Source organism: Magallana gigas, chromosome 3 (assembly GCF_963853765.1).
Source record: "Magallana gigas chromosome 3, xbMagGiga1.1, whole genome shotgun sequence".
NCBI classification, from domain to species: domain Eukaryota; kingdom Metazoa; phylum Mollusca; class Bivalvia; order Ostreida; family Ostreidae; genus Magallana; species Magallana gigas.
The window spans coordinates 44,393,549-44,418,029 of record NC_088855.1 but is presented as its reverse complement, the minus strand read 5'-3'; the positions used below and the strand labels follow the sequence as shown (position 1 = coordinate 44,418,029).

Here is a 24,481-nt window from a genome sequence, read left to right as displayed (position 1 = left end):
TTATTTCATAAAAACATATAAAACATAAAAAACACGAAGTGCATATTGCTTTTATTAGCTGATGCCAGTAGATCTGTTCCATCATTTAAAAAATAAATTTAATAATAAAATTTGATGGTTTATTTTATTGCATTCTCTCAAAATTGAACAATATTTTAGGCTAAAACCACTTTACATATTTGGTCACCAGAACTAATCTGTGTTATTTGTATCGGGACCCACCAACTATTTTGATGTTTATAAATACTTGAAGCACTTCTCTTAAACCACATCAAGACCATTGATCATGACTACGATAAGGGAGGAATGTTATAAAGCACAAGTCTCAAAGTTCCCTACATATTTTAGTTTCTTTCATATTTTTAACCCCCACCCTCCTTTTAGCAGACAATGCATTAGACATCGCGAAAAAATGCACATGTAAGTATGGTTCATCCTAGTATATCAATACACTGGTATAACATATGATCTTGTATTACAATTCAATATTCCATTACAAATCTCTGAATTAATCATATCCAAACGAGAATAATCCATCATAATTTCATTGTTCTTTTCTATCATATAAATGAATTCTGGGTTTCCCATAATGAAAATACATGTACCAGGTATATCTGTGATAAAACGATTGAAAATAACAACATTATCAATACAGAAGTATACATGTTGAACTCCAAATGTGCCAGAGTAAATCAGTATTATAAGCAACCCAGTAAATGGAATGAAAAACCTCTGGTCTCATCTTCAAAAAGTACACCATTTAAACAATCCAATGAATAAAGGAAGCAACAAATTGGATATTGATATGCCATTGAAAGTTGCTATGGAAATGTATTGCAAAATTGAAATTCCTTCCATCCACATAAAATGACTTTAGGGTTTTGGCAAGCTAACTAAATAACCTGTTATCAGTAAAACAATAGTAGAGCTAAATGTCAGAGACAAAAGATTTTGATGAGTTATAAATGTAATGATTTATCCAAACATTTTACATTATACATTTTAATCTAGAGGCATGGAACCAACTTTTCACTGTGTGAATTCCTGATGTGCCTGCTTAATGTAGCATTGTTTTACCTGACATGTTTCAGCATGAGATACATTAACATCAAAGTTTTCTTTTAATTCATAAAACTGGTTATAGTTATGATGACAAGATCAACATGCATGTATGAAATTTACAATCATTTTGAGAGATCTAATTTTCTTCTTTCATCAAATAACACATGGTATGGTTGTTCACATATTATTTAATTTCTTATGGCAAGTTCTCTGAAAATACAGACCTTGAAATTTAAGATATCACCTTTAAACCACTAACAAGTAACATCATAAAAATCTTACAACATCAAAAATACATCATGTTGACAGGTTTCTCTAAAAGCAAATTAAAAGCATAGAAATAGGACTTTGGTATCTTCTGGGTATCAACAGTATAGAGAAATGTTAATATGGTCTTAATCTGCCTTCACTTCCAGAGTGTGTCACCTCAATTTGTGGTTTATTTTCAAACAAAGCTGTCTGCATATCACTGATTAAACAATTTCTGCGATTGGAAGTGACCAGATTGTTTTCCGTAAAATTTATATCATCAATGTCAAATATTTGCTCATTGTCTGTATGATTGCTGGTTAGGTAATCTGGAGGGTTTTGTTTTTTGCGTTTTAGAACTTGATCATTAGGACTGTCAATTTCAGTGTCACTCAAAGAGGTCATGTTCACTGGAAGAGAAAATTTAGTATCCCCAAACGTGGATGAGAGCTCCATGTCACTAGTGCATTCCTGGAAATTCAGTTTATCTAAAATGGTGGACACGCCATCCACAGGAGAATCAACGTCACTCAGAGACTCCTCAATGTTGGAGCAGGCCACTGACAAAAGATCACAGGATTTGGACACCGAATTATCACTATAGCTTCGGTCTCTAATGAATGACTGACTGGATTTTTCTGTGATATTTTCAATCACACACTTTTTAGGCAGAGCCTGTCTATTCAAAGCCTCCCTGTTCTGTTCCGTGATTGTGTCCAATGATTTACGAGACCTACTTTCTGGTGCTCTGCCTTCTCGGACGGCATAATAATATTCAATTGGATCCCCTTGTAGCTCTGGGGGTAGTGTCCCACCATGCTCTAGGTTCACTAACAGACTCTCTGTCCATATGCTCACTCTGTCAAAGCTTGGCCTGTAACAAAATCACAAAAAAAAATCTGTTATTTTTGTTAAACTATGGTATGTTAATCTACAAAGTCAAAACCCTGACAATTCAAGTTTTCAAATTTCAAAAATAGTTTTACTTCGATTTCTTTTCTATAATTTCCAGAAATACTGATAAGTCTCACACTAATCATGAAAGTATAACTTCAGAACATAAATCTTTTATAACCATGTCAATTTCACTTCTTCGTTCCAGTCAAAATGATGTGTATTGCTTCAAATGTTTATTTTGAAGAGTACTATGCGACTCTTTCAAGGACCTCCCTAACAAATTTGCACTGCATGTTTTACATACAATAAATAAGATGTCGCTTTAATAATCATATTAAATAACCTTAAAATAATTTAAAGGTATATTATTCAAGATATTTTCAATAAGTGTTTTAAATATCCAATGAAAAAATATGTTGTCTGCATGTCTTTCCAATCAGTAACTCATGATCGATACCATTGGGGCTACACAAAATGGACATCTCCATGACCTAGATCGTCTCTCTATCGGAGAAACGATCATGTAAATACTGAACTGTTAGAAGAATAGAAATAAAGATCTTGTTATGGCGAATGTTGCAGGATAATCTCCTCGCAGTTGAAATGTTGTTTGGATTTTCATAAAAGCCTAGGCTAATGCCTCAGTTTTTATATTTCAAAACAACATTTCTCAACCTAGGACGTTATTCTCAAACATTCACAAAAACATATACATGTACATTGTTCTTATTATTTCAATGTGAGACCTTGTACTTTGACAGTTTTGGGCTGGGTCAATTTCTAACACTTATGGTACCTCCATGTAAGTAATGCATGCAGGAAACATTTCTTTTCCAGAAGAAACAGTTTCAGGAAATGGCTTTTTTTTTTTAAAGAGCTAACAAATTTGTAGGCTACAGTTTTAAAAAATTATAATTTAAAATTAAACCACAAATAACAAACACCTGTTTTCTGGAGTAACTTGACAACACATGATTGCAATCTTGAAGAAAGGAAGAGGGAAGTCTTTTTCTGAGCAAAATTTTTGGAAGAAGAGTTTAACATCTAATTCAAAGGTTATTGTTCTGGGTAAAATGTCTGGATCTGCTTCCACTCTCGCAAGCATCTACAATAATAGGAAACAAAAATAATTTAAGTTTTTCATTGACAAAAGGGAAGCAACTGATATTTACCATCAATACTGCAAGGCATAAATTACAGAAACATAATTCAAGGGAAGTAACTCTAGTGATGCTACTGACCTCACAAACAATGATTCCATAGGAAAAAAGATCCACTTTTTCATCATAACTTTTGCCCTTCAACATCTCTGGAGCCATCCAATAAGGACTACCCACTACGGTATATCGCTTCTTGCGCTGATAGCGACGTTTAGTTTTCCCTGATTTAACCTGATCAGGATAGTGGTATTGGTCAGGCAAGACTCGTGCTAATCCGAAGTCAGCAACAACCACAGTCATGTCCTGCAGATAAAATCATAAATGAAAACATAAATAATAAAATAACAATGCATATTTATTTTGGTTTTTTTTTGTAATACAGTGAATCAATTTTTTGTTTAAAATGTAACCAAGGTGACTTACATTTTTGACGAAACAATTATTGGAATTGAGGTCTCTGTGAATGATTCCCAGAGAATGCAGATATTCCTGTAAAGAAAAAAAAAACAGCATTATTTTTAAGCATTTAATGTACATGTGTAGTTGTAAATCGAAATTGACAGCAGTATACAAATTACTGAACAAAATTATTCCCTTGAGCGTAAATATTTTAAAATACTGAAAAAAAAGGTTATTAATGTGTGGGAGAATTCAAACTAGTTATGCGATGAGCTTAAAATCAGGTAAATACCCCCAAAAGTACAGTAAACAAATCAAAACTTGCGTGTGGTAAATCATGCATCCCCGTGTATAGTACCCACACATATTGTTTGACTCTAGAAAATGCGTACTTTACCACTACCTCAAATAACAGACTTTAAACTCTAACTTAAAGCCATTTAAACAAGATTGAGTTGGGATGTAAATGGATAGACTCAGGTCATCCAAAAATGCAAGTGACCCTCACAGAATAATAAATCTGTAGTACTATTCATACCATTCCTTCTGATATGCCTTTTGCAAAAACGGCTCTCTGCTTCCAGGATAAGGAAATGGAGTCGTCCTTTAGCAGCTCCCCCAAAGTACCACCAGACACATATTCTACAAGAAAATAAAAAACACAACCATAATTCAAAATGCGAAAAAACCTTCATATCTTAAAAAAGAAGCATTGCAAAAATATACCTTATATTCATTTAAAGATCAATTTAGAGCTAAAGATTTGGATAGATCCTTTAGAATAATTTCCCAGACTGATGGAAAGCAATCACAAACATAGACAAATTCCAAACTTTTAATTTTGGAAAAGTCCATTGATCATTTTAATGTTAACGAGGCCTAGTTTAATTATTTCTACCCTAGATATTTTAAGGAATTTTTTTATATGTACTTATACTTCTATATCAATCCTTTTTAATAACAAGAGGCCCATGGGCCACATTGCTCACCTGAGCAACGACAGCCATGATAAAATCAGCTTTATGGAGTCAAATACAAAATATCTGAACAGTGTAGTGAAACAGATTTTATATAAAAAAAATTCAAATTTTATCTAGATAGACTTTTGCTAAATACTGAGCCCCTTTCATAAATGGATAATTTCATAGACATTATACATATTGAGTATTGTAGTTCTGAAGAAGATAAAGAAGATCAACTATTCATATAAATATATACATACATCAAACTTTGAACCCCTTGTGCATCCACAGTCTAACAATTATCTATTCAACAAATATCAAGATGCTTGTAAAAGTATATGTAGAAATTCAACAAAACACCCCCCCCCCCCATTGTGGCCTAATTTACCCCCGATCATGATTTGAATGAACTTGAATCTACACTACCTACTTTAAGAATGCTTACACACAAGTTACAGCTAATTAGCCAATTAATTCTTAAGAAGATTTTTAAAGATTTTTCGTAATGTATTCTTATGTAAAAATTTGACCCCCATTCTGACCCAACCCTACCCCTGGGAATCATAATCAATAATCTGGACAAATGGTTTTTGAGAAGGAGACTTTTAAAGATTTTTCTCTATGGGTGCGCTTGATTTGTCTACACTGTTGTACACCTGGTGTAGATGATTTACACCTTATAATCAAGCGCAATTTGGTGTAGTGTATATTTTCAATATGGACGCCAAAGAAGTGACAGCTGCTGAGGTATTCTGTTTTTAAGACGATTTTTTTAATAGCTTTTGTAATCCATTGCTTCCCTTACCAGTTTTCAGGTACATGCAAAGTACAGTATGTGTTTGTTTCTTTAGGCTATTAAAAAAATTGTTAATAAGTTTATTTAGGAGAGACGCAATGCTCAGCAAACGAGTAAACTTATTGTCAAGCAAACAAAAAAAAATAAATAAATAAGGTGAATTTACTTACTTTACAACTGAAAAGTAATGCCTGGCAAAATTACTAGAGAGCTAGTGCATTCATATGCATTGATAAATAAAAAATGTGTATAAAACTATCTTTTTGTACTTCTTAGTACACTATAGAATGATGTATCTGTTGACTTTTGCTGACAAAACATGCTTTATTGATATATATAAAAAAAATACACAGCTTTTGAATTTATTTTCTTATATTATTTATACACGCAATGCTACAATTAGGCTATCAACTCTAGCATATTTCTTGTGCTGACAAAAGAAATTCTGCAGATTTCTCAGCTTACCGTTTTGCCGCCATATTGAAAATAAGAGTGTAATTTCCATCACATGCCCTGCACAGAGTGTAGACGGTGTACACCTTAAGTGTACACTTGTGCACTTGATTAGAGAAAAGTGTACACTGGTTGTAAGTGCGCCCTATGTATCCCTAGGTAAAAAGTAAGTATTTCTCTATTGGAAAGTAATACATGCACCATTTTCTTTTGTTACACTTTCATGTTAAATACTGAAATCTGATTGGTTTAGACACAGTTCATAATCTGTTCTATTACCCTCAGCGTTAGCAACGCACTTAGCAAAGGGTAACATTACGAATTGTTACATGCGCGAAAATCATGCGCATACGGTTCGCCTTAGAATTCAAGTTATTCCTATCTAAAAGCAGTGATGTTTTCTTTAAAATTAAGACATTCAGTATAACAAAATAAATAGTGCCTGTTTGGGAGGATAACAGTTGAAATTGACACCCCTCAAAAACCATTGTCACCCTCCGCTTCGCGTCGGTTGACAATGGTTTTTTCGGGGTGTCAATTTCATATACAATACATATTATATTGTATCATATTAAACAATAGTGTTTCATATCATACAATACTTTATCATAGGAATCATGTTATATCATTTAACAATAACCACATCTTTCTATCAAGCAGGTTTAAGTGAGGTAGGAGATTTCTTTAGCATCCTTGATAATGGAGATCAGGCTCTGCATCTGAAGCAACCTCCGTGTTTCATTTATAATATAGTTTAATCAACTATGCAAGCTATCATCTATGAAACATGTGACCTGTTCCAAAAAACTAAACCTCATCCAGCATCCGTAACCTATGGCTCAGATTCAGCATTCAAGCCTGTCAGGTGCATCAGTATCATAAGACGCATCACCCACGCAAGTTTGGTGAAGTTATGACCAGTATTATATAAATAGTGCCTGTTTGGGAGGGTAACAGTTGAAATTGACACCCCGAGAAAACCATTGTCAACCGACGCGAAGCGGAGGTTGACAATGGTTTTCGAGGGGTGTCAATTTCAACTGTTATCCTCCCAAACAGGCACTATCTATTTTGTTATACTGAATGTCTTTTTTAAAATTTTTAAGAAAATTTTACTGCTTTTATATAGGAATAACGTGAATTCTACAGCGAACCGTACGCGCTTAATTTTCGCGCATGTAACATTTTTTAATGTTACCCGTTGCCAAGTGCGTTGCTAACGCTGAGGGTAATAGTAAATATTATTAACTGCGTCTTAACCAATCAGATTTCAGTATTTAACATGAAAGTATAACAATAACTAAAATATCATCATCAGAGGGCACCAGCAATTAAAACCTTAACCTCCTCCAGCATCCGCAACCTATGGCTCAGATTCAGCACCCATGCTTATCATGTGCATCTGTATCATAAGCCACACCATCCATTCAAGTTTGGTGAAGTTAGGACCTGTAATAACTAAGATATATTTTTTAGCATCCTTGATAATGGAGATCAAGCTCTGCATCTGAAGCTTCCTCTGCGATTCATTCATATAACAGTTTAATCAACTATGCAAGTTTGAAATAGTACTATTATCTATGTAACATGTGACCTGTTAAAAAAAACTTAAACTTATCCAGCATCAGAAACCTATGGCTCAGACTTAGCATTCAAGCCTATCAGGTGCATCAGTATCATAAAATGCACCATCCATGGAAGTCTGGTGAAGTTAGGACAAGTAATAACTAAGATATCATCATCAGAGGGCACCTGTTTCAAAAACTTTAACCAGTTCTTAAAACCTTAACCTCCTCCAGCATCCGAAACCTATGGCTCAGATTCAGCATTCAAGCCATTCAGGTGCATCAGTATAATAAGACGCACCATCCACACAAATTTGATGAAGTTTGGACCAGGAGTAGCTAAGATATAATCGTTAGAGGGCACCTGCTCAAAAAACTTTAACCAGCTCCAAAAACTTAACCTCCTCCACATCCGAAACCTATGGCTCAGATTCAGCATTCAAGCCTGTCAGGTGCACCAGTATCATAGGACGCACCAACCATACAAGTTTGGTGAAGTAAGGACCAGTAGTAACTAAGATATTATCATCAGAGGGCACCTGCAACAAAAACTTTAACCAGCTCTTAAAACCTTAACCACCTCCAGCATCCGAAACCTATAGCTCAGATTCAGCATTCAAGCCTGTCTGGTGCATCAGTATCATAAGACGCACCATCCATGCAAGTTTGGTGAAGTACGGACCAGCAGTAACTTAGACATTGCTATCAAAGGGCACCTGCAACAAAAACTTTAACCTGCTCCAAAAACCTTAACCTCCTCCAGCATCCAGAACCTATAGCTCAGATTCAGCACTCAAGCCTGTCTGGTGGATCAGTATCATAAGACACACCATCCATGCAAGTTTGGTGAAGTTAGGACCAGGAGTAACTTAGACATTGCTATCAAAGGGCACCTGCAACAAAAACTTTAACCTGCTCCAAAAACCTTAACCTCCTTCAGCATCTGAAATTTAGGACCCAGATTCAGCATCCAAGTCTTTCAAGTTCACAAGTAGGTCCAGATGCATCATCCATGCAAGTTTGGTGAAGATAGGACAAATAATAGCTTAGATACAGGACCTGCAACAAAAACTTTAACCAGGTCCGGACGCCGACGCCACCGCCGACGCCGAGGGTATAGCATAAGCTCCCCTTGACTTCATCTCGGTGAGCTAAAAATTACTCTAAATACTGATATTAAGAGAGATCATGACAGATTGTAGAATCATTCAGATTGTTTATGCTTTTTTATCATCCAAGGTTTTCTAATTTACAGAGCATCAATCTCTTTCATAAATTTGATGACATAATACCATTCTTCTCTTTGCTTCACAGCAATATAACTGACATACTGTTACAAGAAGTGTGCATGGAAAGCATCATTACCTGTGACCAGATTCAGTTTTTTGTCTTTATATAAAACTCCCATAAAACGCAGCACATGTGGATGGTTGACACTTCTTAACACAGAGACCTACAAAATAACATGTTATTAGAATTGCAATAATCAGACTTTTTACAACAAGCCAAGAAAACTACATGACTGCTAATTAAACTAGTAAATACAACTATATAATCATTAATGAATTTCTAAGATGGTGTTCTGGAAACTACTTAACATATTTCTAAATTTTCAAGTACGATTCAGATCACTCTTTAAATGATATCATAATATAGAAAAGACCTTTGGAATAACTGGTAAATCTTTTTACTTAATTGCAGATTAGGAATATGCATCAATCTGTACAGATAATCTCCTGCCTAACTAAGGTACAAATCTACATGTCCATAAACACCATAATAAAGAAATACCGGTAGTTAACATAAAAAACATGACCAGGAATGACTGTCTCACCTCTTTGAGGAAGCTTTTCTGGACTTCCTCATCAAATCGGTACATTTCCTTCAGAACCATGACTTCCCCGGTCACCCTGTGTGTCACCTTCACAGCCTGACCAAAGAACCCTGTCAACCACACAGGCACATTATAGTCCGACCATTATTACATGAACACAGAAATTACTATACTAACTACACCAAATACTAATACATGAACACAGATATCATTTTACTCACTGTCCACTATGAAACTTTAAGCAATGTTTTGAATTGTTGATAATATTTGATTATAAAATGTAAAAAGATTAGAGCACTTCCTTTCATTTTACTAAAATACAACTTTAATGATTGAATTTGTACATTTAAAATGATACTCCTGTAGCAATACAATGGTACTTTTCCCTTTTTTCAGTGTACTGGTATTCATGTAGCGGATGCAAGTAATGCAGGTAACACATATTCTTTTAAAATAGGGTAACATATATACCTTTCCCCAGCACCTCTCCATGAAGAAGATCAGTGGCCCGGAACACTCGATGGGAAGTGGGCTGAGTCTTAAAGGAGGATGCTCGAGTGAGGTCCACACACTTGGTCCGCGACGGCAGCGGGGAGGGAGACTTGCTCCTTCTCCTTGATGGGTTCTTACTGAAAAAGGGAATCAAACTTTACACAAATCTTTAAAAAGAATACTTTATGCAGGGAAATATTTGCCCCCATTTTATTTTTGCCCCTTCATCCTAGTTGTCAGGAGGCAACTTTAAGACTGGGCAAACTCCAATGTCTTAAATCATATCTCTTTTAACACAACTGCATCTGGGCAAATTCAAGACAGGACAAAGCCATTTGCAATTGTATAAGGGCAAAATAACTCTGGGTGAAAATAACCCTGTATACAGTATTCATATCAGAAACTGAACTTTGAAGAAAACCTGTGTCAGACCAATAAGAAATTATCTTATATAATTTCTCAGATCCTGTTTCAAGTGCCCAATGCCGAAACACTTTTTGATCAAGTTTTTAATATATATTCATTATTTTTGTTTGAAGAACATTACTACTGGTATTCAACAAGCATGGTATCTTTCTTAGTCATTGATCTTATATAATCAATTATTCGTCCCTGTTTTATTTTTGCCCCTTTTTTCCCCGTTGTCAGCGGTGAATTTAAGACTGCGCAAATTTTAGTGTTTTAAATTATTTTCTCATTAAACATACTAAGAAACTGTTTCCAAGTGTAGAAAGGCAAAAATAACCCTGTATACAGAATTCAAATCTTAAAATTGATTTTTTTTTTATCAATTTAGTTTGTGTTGTTCTCACTTCATTTGATCCCTTTTGGCTCTGATTTTCACACTGACTCCATTGATGATTCTCTCTGTTGACAGACTTTCAACATTTAAGACAGGTGAATCATCAGGACTTAGGTAGAAACTGTCACCCTGGGATTCAGTCAGCCTCCTGGGTACAGAAGGGGACGCTCCCCTTTCTAGTGTCAGATGTAGAGTCTCCTTGGTATTTTGTAATATCTGATCAATCTGTTAAAAAAAAGATTATGTGCATGTTCATCATATATACTTTTAATTTATCAGAGTGAAAAAAATTCTTTTCTGTTAATGAATGATGCTGACACGAATCATAAAGCAATATAATTCTCTTTCTCTCTCTCTCTCTCGTTTGTGGTTTTAAGATAATTCATCACTTTTAAGGATTTATATTGACATAGAGTACATTATACACATAATAAGCATACCTGCACATTTCAAAGCACAGCTCAAATTAATCCAAATCATCAGATGTAAATTTATAATATTTAAAAGACAGGTAAAGTACTCCTGCAGTTGATTCTTTGATGTCATTACATCAAAGTTCACCTCTGATTTATACCAAACACTTGACAAAATGAACACAATTGTTGTGATTAAACTCCATAATTTCCTCACAAAACATCATTGATCCGATGTTGACATTTTCTATGCCCTCTTGTTTACATTAAATTCCTATACACTACTTCCTTCCCAACTTTTACAGTTTCAATAACAAGGTCTCAGTGACATCACATACTTTATAAATACTTTCAGGAAGTGATACCCTGAGAACTGCATGTCTATACCTCTTCGGGAGAGCTCTCTTTTACTGGCATGCCATTCACTTCCAGGATCTTATCTCCAACACTCAGAACATCCAGTCCTGGACTCAAGCTGGTGTCAAGTCTGAAAGTACAATGATATAACAGAATCTGGTGCCTCAATCTCTAGTTCGTTCAATACATCATGTCAAGTGTTAGTTTTATTCTTTAATTGGCAATGGACAACCAGGAAAGCAGACACTAACAACACTTAGTATATGTGCTATTTATATTTTCCTTTTCCTTGAACACTAAAACACATTTTTGTCAGCTAATTGATCAATGAGATAATTAACAACCTCCTGGTTAGGCCAATACATTGGTGAAGTACCTTTTTTATAGAAAAATCAATTATGATACATTCAGTTTTTAAGAAGTCTTCTAAAAAAACAACAAACACAAATAAAAATCTCTTAACCTCTTTGATAAACCTTGATTGGTAAAAAATGCAAAAATAAAATTTGTAATAAATATGCATGACCAAGGAAGAAGAAAATGTTTAGTAAGCCTTTGCTGACAGGAAATAAATTAAACTAAGACGAAGTTTTCTACAACAGGAAAGAAGGCGTGCAGTAAATCTACACACACTGTGATGGTCTGTAATCCTTTACTTACTCTGAAATCTGTAAGTGTGGAACAGTACCAGAGCTCTTGGGGACCTGTGGACTTTGCTGGCGGTCACGCCCCTCCAGTGAGTACCTCAGACTTCGATGTCCCTCGGGGGTGGGTGGGACCTCTATCAGTTGAATGGAGTGCACTCCCTTGTTATGGTTGGGGGAGGAGATAAGGACTGGCCTCATTCTTGTCTTGTAGCACTCTCCACTGTCCAGTCAACAGAAATGGGGAATTGTTAAGTGACATTTTAAAAACTCTCTAAGATATTAATATTCACAATGTCAAATAAATACACTGAATGTACAAGAGCTGTTTTCTATCCAAATGCAATTTTTTTTTGTGGCTACAGACTACAATAATGTATAGAGGCTGCATGAACTTTATTATCATGTTTATCCATTAGTAATAGAGTCAATATTGTATTGATGACTATCATCATAATAACAACCATCATATAACATCAGTTATCTCTACCAATAGATATCCCATCCAATAAATAGTTTATCATATAGAGTCAACAAAAACAAAGCAAGTGGCAGAGATATATTACCATATTTATAGGTTAACTGTCCCTTCCCAAGATGAATCAAGTATGTAAACTATCTAAATATTGCACAAGAAATAGTATGACAGTCTTAGCTTAAAACCAACTAATAACATCCATTTCATAAACAGTGTGTCAATTTCCTGAACTTTACTCATGTACACAACCCTTCCCCATGACAATTAACTGAATTGAGTGTAAGTTTTTCAATTATCACAGTTCTCAGTTCGGCAAAGCACCTCTTGAGATATGTTTTAATCTTTATATCTTATGAGTTCTATGTGTTTCTTCCAAACTCTTAGCCCCCCGACCACCCTCTGCAGAGCAATGATGAATACAATGTGTTTATCATATTGTTTTAAACATGCTACTTTTTTTCCTTCTAAGAAAAGTGGAAGCTTCATGTACATTTATTGTTGATATTGTATTTGTGCTATTATACATGCATTTACACTGCCATCAATAGTTAGCGCCCTCACCAAAAGAGTCTGGATCGCTCCACCAGGGCGTAAGTTTGTCCATCCTCTATATAAGTGTCACAGTTGTGGCACTGGAAACACTCAGGGTGGTACTTGTGGTCCCCTGCCACCTGTAACAGTGAGAAAACAACTACAGATCTATCAGTCAGGCAATCAAATTCATAACAGTCTCTAAGAATCAGATACATTCAAGTCCTCAGGACATTTCCATTCAAACCATTAAGTGTTACAAATTATAGCTCAAGGCTGCATGTATATAGGTGCTTGATCATACAAGGGTTTAAGTAAACATGTGAGAATGATCAGAACTCATTTCTCAAATATTGCAACAATTCAAAAGCAATGTCCATTTTAGGATAGTATATGTGGGAAACATTGTTTTAGCATTTTATACACTGCAGGAACAACATCAGTAATAATCATTCAATCTCTATCATATCATGTAGTGTGTATTAGAAGAATTTCCATTTATCACTAACATCAGTAATTTCCTCCTTTAAATTAACTCCCCATTTTGGGCATTTACAAGATTATATCAAGTTCAAGTCTGTGCAAAATAATGACTAAACTGACTTCCCCCAAAACTTGACACTTTAAGGAGAAATTATTTTACATCTTTAAATGTCAGGTTTGAGAACAGACACACAATTTAAATTCATAAAGACAACACAAATATTTTGAATCTGACAGCAATATGAAGATAAATTCAATTTTTGAAATAAAACTTCTTGTCATATCAAGGAAAATTGGAAATAAATAACTACCGGTAACTAAAAAATACATGTATTTGCATTTGTTAAATAAATTTACAGGTTATTTACATAAACAAATAAAATTTGAAATCTGACTATACAGAAACCAAAGGCACTTTGGAGAATGTAAATTTTCACTTCATCACACTTTTTACAATTTTTCATTCTTTGTGCCAGTAAGAAGAAATTAACAAAGTATAGCTGAATTGAATAAGTGTGGATGTCTCTTTCATCATGTCATTGGAAAACAAGCATGTTATTTTACCCTTAAAACATTTTAGCAATTTTAGCTGTTTAATGCATCATTTTAGAAAAAGATCAAGACTAGCATAATTAAAATACAGGCATTGTTTCCTTGTGTAAACATGAAACGAAACCTACCTCTGTTTACCAGGTGCATTTGATTTTTTTAATTGTAGGTGTTTTTTTTACTAAAGCAAGATACAAAAGTTCATTTTCACTAATCATTCTATTAGTACATGTACCAGTACTAATCTACTGGGAGACATTAATAACCTATAACTTTATGCTTCGATCTACAAATGAACTCTTAGTTTGCATGATTAATGACTAAGCTTCAGATCTTACCATGACTGGGCCGGTGATGATCAGGCCGCATCTGTTACAGGAATCTCCGTACAGGCTCCAATAGTCCTGCTTACAAAACAGCTCCCCATTCTTCTCAAAGTACCAGCTGGAGAGGCACTTATGGCAGCGGGAACACCTAAAACCAAAAACCATGCCATCAATGCTTATACATGTACTATCTTTATAACTCAGTCAAAAAGAAAAATTTCCATAACTGTAGTTGTATGAAGGTGTTTAACCTGAAAAGTTAAATTTTACATGAAATACATTTACATGTTCTCTCTGATTCGCTGACTTTAGTCAAATTGTTTGCACAATTTGAAAACAACAATAAATTTCCTAAAACCTGTCAGAATAACATATTGTACTGTTACATGAAATCAAACAGTAAACATGCAGGTAAGATGAATTCAGGTATAAATATTTTAAATGGATTACAAAGGTAGCACACCTTAAACCTGTTTTTAAACAAATAATGTTGTTTCCATTAGTTTCTTTAAAAAAAAATCCACCAAACTTTCCATGAGTAGGATGTTTAATGCATTGAATCACAGAAACTAATACCAGGTAATGGTAGTTGTAAAATATGCTTTGTATCAATACAGGTAGGCGTTGCATAAAAAAGGTATGAATCATAAACTGGACCATTACGTCAAAAATCTCACAACACAGGGACTTGTCCTCTTGCTTACGTTTATCAAAACCTTTAACATACTATGCACCTTTTTTAATGATTATTTTGTGCATGAAGACCCCTAAAGTAACTAAAATTCACGATGAATGTGTGCATTGTCAACTCTACAATATGTGATTATAAAATGGAATATAAATATTACCTTTTGATTGACTTTCCCAGTTTAACATTTTTTAAAGATTCACGGAGTCTAGTAAATATCCCCATATCTAATAAGAAATCTCCCCGTTCTAGGCAGGAAACCAGGAAGTGACAGTCTGTGTATATACATACAGTTCTCTATTTCTTTTGACTACCTGCACTAGTCTGGGCAGTATATGGTCTACACACATGGGGATTATGTCATTAATGGTAATTGTCCAGTTAATTGGTGGGAATAATTGATGTTTTAGTACTAACAGGACATAGATAATTAATGGAGTGTTAGAAACCATGTCAATACCTGCATAGCATTTCTATTACACTAATCTATACAGGTAAACAATGTAAACAATATAGGGATTTATAACAACAATTTAGAATTAGCATGATTACCATAATCCAGAGATAATGACTTTATCTGTATTTCACAAAAGACATAACCTGACAAATACAACAGTTTTCAATGGGCAAGAAGATTCACTGAAATATAAAATGTCAGTTTCAACTTCTAGTTTAAACTGACAGAGGAAAGATAGCTAAAACTTCATTAGCCATTTTTTTTTCGGGGGGGGGGGGGGGGGGGGGGGGAGGGAGGTAAAAACTATGTAAGCAGTAGCACATAAAAAAAGTTTTACCTCATCTTTGACAAACAAAGTGAAATACTGTCCTGCCTTTTACGTATATTAATAAACCTGGCAGCTACCTTTGAAGGAGATACTGCAGGCAAATATGTTACACAAACTTTGTCAACAGTGATTATTTGCATTTGTAAAGTACAGAATAATGCAGTGGTGACTTCAAACTCAGGGCGTAGTGCATGTACATTCTGTGTACAAAAGGAGTGAGCAACTCCACCTTGAAAATTATCAATATACAGGCACAACATGTGTAAACTACCTGATATACACAGGGCTCCTGTGTCAATATTCAGGATCTAAGGTAGTGACATGTCATAAAATCATGTCTGGATTGGGTTCAAATGATAAAAACAAACCTCTAGAAAATGATACATTTACAATGATTGGGTTGACATTTTTATGTGCAAAAATGTGCAATAATAAACAAATTGAAATTTAGAGGGATAAAATTGCTGGCATCCAAAAATCACTTATTTATATCAAATGAGGATATATAGAAACCAACAACATAACAGATTTCTTCTGGCAGCCTTGTGGATCATAACTGGTAAACATGGTCATTATAGATTTAAAGTCTAGCTGTACCTCTCAACAAACGGTACTAGTAAACACTTTGAATAAATAAACAGGCCCAGGATTTATAAACATCATTTCTGATGTCCTATAAATGAAATGAAGAGAATAAAATCAAGATATCAGCATATAGAGAAATATTCAGTTTTCCATTGGATTCATCATGGTTCATAGAATGCACAAGCACTGATTGATCTTTAGAAAGCTAATTTTAGACATGTAAATCAAAATCGTATGCATGATACATAGGTGACACTTTTGTTTGACAAGCCACCTTTTATCTATGTACTGTATACTAATAGTAATCTCTGGATTTACTTGAAAAAAATAAATAAATACACTATTTGTAACAATATGATGCTCATTATAACCTCCCAGAAACTCCAGTTTAATGCTACTATCCCACACATATACTTACAGTTTAGTTTCCCTCATAATGTCAACAGTCTCACTGTCGATGTAAACTTCAATAGTATATATCTTAAAAGCTGGGCTTTTGGTTTCATGAATGGTAAACCACAGTGATGACTCACAAGCAGAAATACCTCCTTACCTATGTGTATTGTAGAGAGTATAGGCAAGAAGTTCATTTAAAAGGCTATGGCTAGCTCGTCTGTGAAGCAGACCCTACCTCTATACAAGTGACCGTCAATACAAGTGACAAATGAATATTTAGCATTTTTGGATGTGGACTTTACATCGAGAATAAACAGATGATTGTTGAATGGAATTTGAGGTTTAAATTAATAACTGCATGAAGACAACAGCTATTTGACTTGCAAATGCACAGACTGAACATTATTTTACCAAAAGAAAACAATCTGCTTTCGAATCTACTTCTTTTTTACTGCTTTTTGATATAGTTATTAGAATTAATATGTTTATATGCATGACACCTGCCAATGGTACCAGTATTGTTATGAACATTCAAAAACTCAGCAATTCAAATTTCAGGTGCATCAGTATCATTCTAGTTTTCGTTCTCAAATCTGAAAATACATGTATATCAATGGACATGTTTTTTGTTTTGTTTTTTTTAAGACTCAGACCATCAAAAAACAAAAAGACACAGTATTTTTTGTGATGTTTTCTAATTTGTTAACTTGTAATTTAAATCATCTTCAAATATACCTGAAGGTTAATATATACAGCTAAATGGAGGATCATTTACCCTCACTATGATAACTTTAGAGTAAACACTGTATCAATTTAACAATGAGGTAAAAGACATCTCCTTCACCCTATCACATTTCTTAACTTTACAAGGGCACTGAAACGGAATAAATACGTTAACATTTATATATTGGGAAAGTTAATGGTTTCTGTATAAATAAACGTTTAAAGATTTATAAAGAAATGTAAAAAAATTAGGAAATTCTACATCCCATTGGGTATATTTGGGTAATCCCATCCCCCCATATGGTTAAGTGCCATTAAAGTTCATGCATGTATAAAATTTTGGAAATGAACCCCATCACCCCCCCCCCCCCCCCTTTAAAGAACCCAAGATAATTTTGATATTGAATCATGGGTCCCATGTATGGAATTATCCGAAATATCACTGCAAATAGTGCCAAAATAAATCCACTCATAGAACCCCAATAAATCCCAACTTTTTAATATTTCGGTTATACATGTACTGGTAACAGAATTTATATTAAAAACTGGATTTCACAAAGCAGAGTCGGATGTTAAGTTTGAATTAAATTCATTGTTTAGAACATATGGATAACAGTATACTATTATGTATTTGTTTTAGCATTCTATTTCAATTTATGTATTGGAATACTGACAGATTATGTCAACTTGAAAACCCCCCAAGTTCCAAACTATTCTAACAAAGGAAAAGATTGGTTTAAAAACAATGTCTGTTGACACAGTGTTATCCATAATTCATACCAAATATGAGAAATTCCACACACATCAAAAGATTTATCTTCAAAAAATATGCAAATTATTAAACTTACGATTAACCAGGTCATTTATCTTAACATTTTAAAAATGATTAGCTTAACCAATACCATGCAAAAGCATCAAATGAAATTATGATGCTGAGAATATTTTTTATTTCAAATGTTTAAAAGTCTAGCTTTTACAACACAGCTTTGATAAGAAATAGAGCAACTTAAAATATTTTCATAAATCTTCACTTCTTTGGGCAGTTTGAAGCATATAATAAAATCAATACTGTATAGCAGGAAATTAACTCGCTGAATTAATTTTTGCTATATTCGCTGAAATAAAAATTCCCCGAATTTAACATCTAGTGAATAATATTTGAGTATAATAATGATGAAAAAATAAGATTTTAAATTACTAAATAAATAAAATAATTTATCTTATCATGAAAACACACTACACAAAATAAATATGTTTCCATTTTAATGGCATAGCAGTATAGCTGACTCTGCTTAATATAATAGTTAATTTGTCAGGAAAAATAATGGTATTAAGCAGTCTATCATAATAACCAACAAAGACTATTGTTACTAACTGGAAAAAATTGCATGATCAACCAAAAGACTTTCGATTAGCTGACGTACATGCTTTCATTTTGGTTTTTTTTGCTACTTCCGGATTTGACGATATCTAACAAGGCATACATGATTTTAGAACCAGGACTTGTTATTTTGGTTACGATGGCAGCAGTAGTGGCATTTATAGTGATAGCTCTACCAGGAATTGTTAAAGGAGGAAACAGTACTATAACAGTTGATCCCAACACAACAACGATAAGACCAGTGATTGAATGTCCTTACAGCAAACTTGGCCAGTTTGAAAATGAAAATTTGCAAGGGTGCTCATTCACTTACAATAAAATGGATGAAGGAATGTTTAAGTGTAGATTGAGTGGAGGAGGCAAGTTGGAAGTGAGGACAGTCAAAAATGAATACACAAATGAGAAGAAATTGATGTACTTGAGATTGATAGGTCTAGTCATAGTCACGTTTAGAAGAGCGAACTGCCAGGGAAATCGTGGCAGAGAGCAAGGAAGACACTTGGCAAAGTTGACATCAGAAAGACAACAACAGCCAACACCAAAGCAACGACTAGCAGTGATTCCACTACTGGCTTCAAAACCACAGAACTCACAACTGATTTGGGGACAACAACTAGTGAGGCTATCACGACTAGTTCTGCTCAATCCTCCTCCTCGACCAATGTTGAGGAAACTGAGAGCAGTGTTACTGCTACTAGTTTGTATGGAACAAATCTGACTCAAACAACAGTTGTTGATGATGATGGAAACACTATGAGTCACCCTGCTTCTACGGCTGTGGCTGTAACCGAAAAGAATGGTGTGAAAAGTGGTGATCGCACTCAAGAAGATGGATATAGAGAGAGATACATCGGCAAGGTTGATATCAAAGAAACAAAAAAGGTGACAGAGAGTAAGGAAAATGTGACTAATCACGCTACTTCAATCACACCTTCAAGTGCCAACAGAGTCACCCGTAGAGGGATAATACATCACACTACCGAAATCACAAAAACCGTCGAAATCAAGAATGTTTCTAGGAGAGTGGAAATAACCGAAGTAATCAACACAACTCCAGAGTTGGACTTGATAGACTTTCTGCCTCATTATAGTAGTGTCAAGGTGGATGAACAATATACACTTTTCACAAAATGTGGCTGCTGATTTTTATAGAAATTTTTTATCTACAATCTAGTCAAAAATAAATTTTGGATCAAAATGAATGTACCGGTAATCAAAATTAGGGTCGAAATTAATAGGAAATCCACCTTTTATTTTTCATTCTTTTGTTTTATATAGGATGTTTAATTTTTTTATTTTTGTTATTTTGGACTTGAATACAATAAAACATGTTCTGGAATACATGGGACAATTCGTTTTTTTAATAACTTCTTTGAATAGAATAATCAAATAACCCACAAGAATTATACAAAACCTTTCTTTATTAAGCACATTCTTCCTATTACATACACTTTAAAAAAGAACTGCAGTAATCAAACATGACACTTGACAGGTACCCAAGCCATGTGCCAGTGCGGTAATGCAAGACTAATTCTGTCTGCCCAGTGCTATCAGTAAATTTCATAGTGATTTGGGGGCTCAGAGTGTTTATACGTCAAGGTACTCATGAGTGTCTAGCACGTGAAAAGGTGTGAAAATCATTTGACAGAAGAAATCTTTCCATTATAAAAGTGGGGTGCACTTAAAGAAACTGTTATATTTACCGAACAATAATTATGGACGGGTATTACACAAACCGGTGATTTTATCGAAAAGCATTTCATTAGATACCACTATAATTGTTTTTCAACAAAATATATTTTTGAAATTTAAAACCCTGATAAAAATTTTTTTTTTTTCGTTGTGAATTACTATGCATGTACCATGTACAGATAATCATAATCGGGTTTGAATTTAATGTTTTAAAAATTTTCATTTTCCACAAATTCAACCTACAGCGATTTTCTGCAAAATGAAAAAATCATGAACTTTTCCGACCGCGATTTTAACCCGCAATACAGTAAATAAATATAAACTTCTATAATAAACATCATTACATGTATTAATGTGTCAAGTATGTATATTTTACTTTAAGCATATGTCACTTTTATTTTCATTTTTATAGTTCTGCATTTCAAATATCAATAAGTTGCCATATATTTTATCATTTAAATAATTTCATCAAAGCAATGCAGTAGTCCAAAATAATCTTCTTACACAGATGAATGAACAAAAGCAATGGACATTGAGATTCCCCTCAAAAAGCAATAAAAAAACAGACTTAAAAGATTCACATTGATAAATCAAAACATTATATGTTGGTCTGTATAATCTGTGAAAATAATTATCTCCTTTTACTGACCAATTTTTAGGGCACATGCATGTATATGCAAAATCATGAAGCCTAAAATGGGATAAAGTTTTGTGTCTGCTCTGCACCCAAACTCATACATGCTACACATACTACCATACATGTACGGGTACTTGACCTGCCACATACAGGGAGAAACATACACAGATTTGAATGTTCATAGGCTTCTCAGTAGACGACTTTCAAAACAACTGGTAGTTCACAGAGTCATTCTCTACATTTGGCTCAATCTCCTATGCAAAGTTGCCATTCGTTACTCTCTCAGACTATATGCACGTATAAGCTGATGGTAGAGAATGAGATATTATTGAACAATAAAAATCTGCATAGGGAATTGCCATATTATTAGTGCCGATATGAGTGCATCTATATTAATGTAATAAAAAATGTTGCTGAACAAGATGTAATTTGAGATAACGAGCCTTCTTTGCATTGCTATACTAAAGTAATGTACTGTCAAACCTCAATGAAATTGCAAGACTAATCGTTTTGTACTGATGTCTGAAAGAAACTTCACTTTACTGAAAGTGATTTCAGTACAAAATTTTTAATTCCCAACAAATCTCGCCTAGATTAAGGTCCCATGGCATTGAAACTGAGAATATAAGTGTTACCTTGATAAGTGGGCTATATTCTCCACAGCAATTTGTAAAACTAAATTTAATTACATTCATGAACACTAAGTTTGACTCCATAAGTTTTGTAGCATCATCATCTTATCTTACTGTATGAGCATCAAAGATACAATACCAGAAATCATAACAATCTGAATCCTTTAATACAAAATGTGAACTGGTGGATGAAAAATGGGTTCTGAGTTTTAAGTGTTGACCTGTTATTACTATGGCTGATGTGTTATAGACTATATTCCTTTGAAAAGTGGACAGGCATAGCCTACATCCACTTGACTCAAAAGAGAATGGTTGTAGACCTGATCAGCTGCTGATAAGAGCTGAAGAATGAGAATCTAATTTATGAAGTAACTCAACTTCATCTCTCTTATTCTGCGTTGTACCCCGACCCCACCTCAGCTTTAACATATCGTATTCAACTATGCATTCATCCTAGTAGACAAACAAAACAGACGTAGTTAAACAATTAATGAAGATGGATTACTATGAGTTTCTCGTACCGAAAACAATCCGAATGCCAATCGCCTTCCAGAGCCCGAACGAAGGAGTCGTCCTCAACGGGGTTCCCGCACTTCGGACACAGACCGATGTTTTCTACAATATATAATTTGAAACAGATAAAATCACGGAACTTGTGAGTTTTTCTGTTTACGAAAAATAAATTTTACCTTCAAGTTTACTATCGTCTGTCATCTTTGTGCCTCCATACTGAAAACTCAATTTACCTCCAACTACTGAAGAGCTGGAGTTATCGCACTTACCTAAACTTCTCTCTCTCTCTCTCTCTCTCTCTCTCTCTCTCTCTCTCTCTCTCTCTCTCTCTCTCTCTCTCTCTCTCTCTCTCTCTCTCTCTCTCTCTCTCTCTTTCTCTCTCTCTCTCTCTCTCTCTCTCTCTCTCTCATATAGAGAAAGGTGGTCTGAATTATGATTCGCTTAAAATACATTACCGAGAAAAAAAAGTCGATTATATAGACCTATAGTCTTATAGTTATATGTTAATGAAAGATATATATACTATTTAGCATATAATTATCAGAAAATTGTAGTCATCTTATAGGTTAAAAGACTAATAATTTTGTTGTAGGGGTGGCAAAAAGTTAGAAAAAGTACAGTTCAAATCAGTGCGACGAGAATTGTTTTTTATTGAAATTATATCAAACATGTACGTATACATTTTTTTTTAAGTGTTGCAAAATTGTACATTTACCTATACTCTATAACTGTAGTAGGCCTATATGCCTATATTTCTAATTTATTTGAAATGTAATCGTTGTTCCGCTTTTATTATTCATCTATATATGCACATATTTTAGTACAAAAGGTTAGATCCGAAAAAATCTAACATACATGACTGTACGATGGCAAAACTGATTTTTGCTGCAGTTCAATCTTGAGTCTACTGTAAAATAAGTAATATTACTTAACTTATTTCCTCTTACATGAAGTATATAAGCCAATTCTATATATTTTTTGTATTTTTTGCATAGTATTTGAATTCCCAGTTATCAAGTATATATTTGTTAATGTGAGAACCTTGTTCATTGCAAGAACTTTTTATCTAACCTTTCGTATGTAATAAACATGTATATATACTTAGAGCATGCAATAAATCATTTTTTTTATCATAATATTGAGCAACTGTAAAAATAAACCTGACACTAGCCTTCACTAATTTCAAAGATTTCAATTGGAGCTAGTTAGCATTAGTTTATTTACAGTTTAGAGTTTATTAAAATGAATGTGAATTACAGTAATGAATCTATTAATTGCAATGAAACTGCACGTATTGAATGAACTCGACCCAATTTTATAAAGAAGATGGGGGAACAAGATACCCCAAATGCCCATTTGGTTAAGTCGTAAAATACAATTTCAAGTTTATTTTTTTCCAACTAAATATACTAGATGATGTTATATCACAAGTTTACAAAAGCACAATTTCTAACAATATTCAGTTTTAAATATTTTAACAAAAGATAAGTAAGAAAATATATTCTAAAGTTTTGGTAGTATCGAACCCACAACCTAAAAACCCTAGCTCTATAATGTCACCAAATGTCCGGTGCTCTATCCACTGAGCCATTTCAGTCACAATAAACTTCATTGTTAAATGCTAAATGCAACTTCAACCACGAATTTACGGACTTGTAGTATTTCTCTAAAACGTTCAATTGTTTGGATACAAAATGACATTTTTAAAGTATAGTGGGTCATCTCTCCACGTTTTTGTTGATTGAAATCGGTTTGAATTCCTTTAAACCTTATATAGACTATGAAAAAAATATGGAGCCTAGACCCTCTCTCTAAAAGAAAAGGCATTGAAGTTCTAAAAATAACACTATTTGGAGGTTTTAAAACGCATACGCCAGTTTAAATAAAACAAGAGGCCCATGGGCCACATCGCTCACCTGAGGAACAATAGGTATGATAAAATCAGCTTAATGGAGTCATAATACAAACTATCTGGACAATGTACAATACTACATGTT

General features: G+C 34.0%; 2 protein-coding genes across 8 annotated transcripts in view; one reads left to right on the top strand and one right to left on the bottom strand.

The window, feature by feature from the left end:
- Positions 1-107: 107 nt before the first annotated feature.
- LOC105343286 (LIM domain kinase 1) lies at positions 108-22,778 on the bottom strand. 7 transcript variants are annotated; one of them, XM_011450587.4, is made up of 15 exons: positions 22,661-22,778; positions 22,493-22,586; positions 14,465-14,600; positions 13,125-13,234; positions 12,102-12,308; positions 11,472-11,571; positions 10,682-10,896; positions 9,849-10,006; positions 9,378-9,487; positions 8,909-8,996; positions 4,306-4,409; positions 3,792-3,857; positions 3,450-3,671; positions 3,153-3,313; positions 108-2,185 (listed from the first exon to the last, which is right to left on the bottom strand). In XM_011450587.4, exons 1-15 carry the CDS (start codon positions 22,683-22,685, stop codon positions 1,447-1,449), a joined length of 2,535 nt encoding a protein of 844 aa, XP_011448889.3. In that variant the 5' UTR covers positions 22,686-22,778; the 3' UTR covers positions 108-1,446. The 7 variants fall into 7 exon arrangements, with proteins under 7 accessions (XP_011448889.3, XP_011448892.3, XP_011448886.3 ...); XM_011450590.4 differs by lacking the exons at positions 22,493-22,586; positions 22,661-22,778 and adding an exon at positions 16,929-17,066; XM_011450584.4 differs by lacking the exons at positions 22,493-22,586; positions 22,661-22,778 and adding an exon at positions 15,935-15,954.
- LOC105343289 (uncharacterized) overlaps positions 12,024-24,481 on the top strand; it is a 21,321-nt gene continuing 8,863 nt past the window's right edge. The window contains exon 1 of the mRNA XM_011450594.4: positions 12,024-12,177. The gene's annotated coding sequence lies outside the window, so the exon portion shown is untranslated. The remainder of the gene's footprint in view (positions 12,178-24,481) is intronic.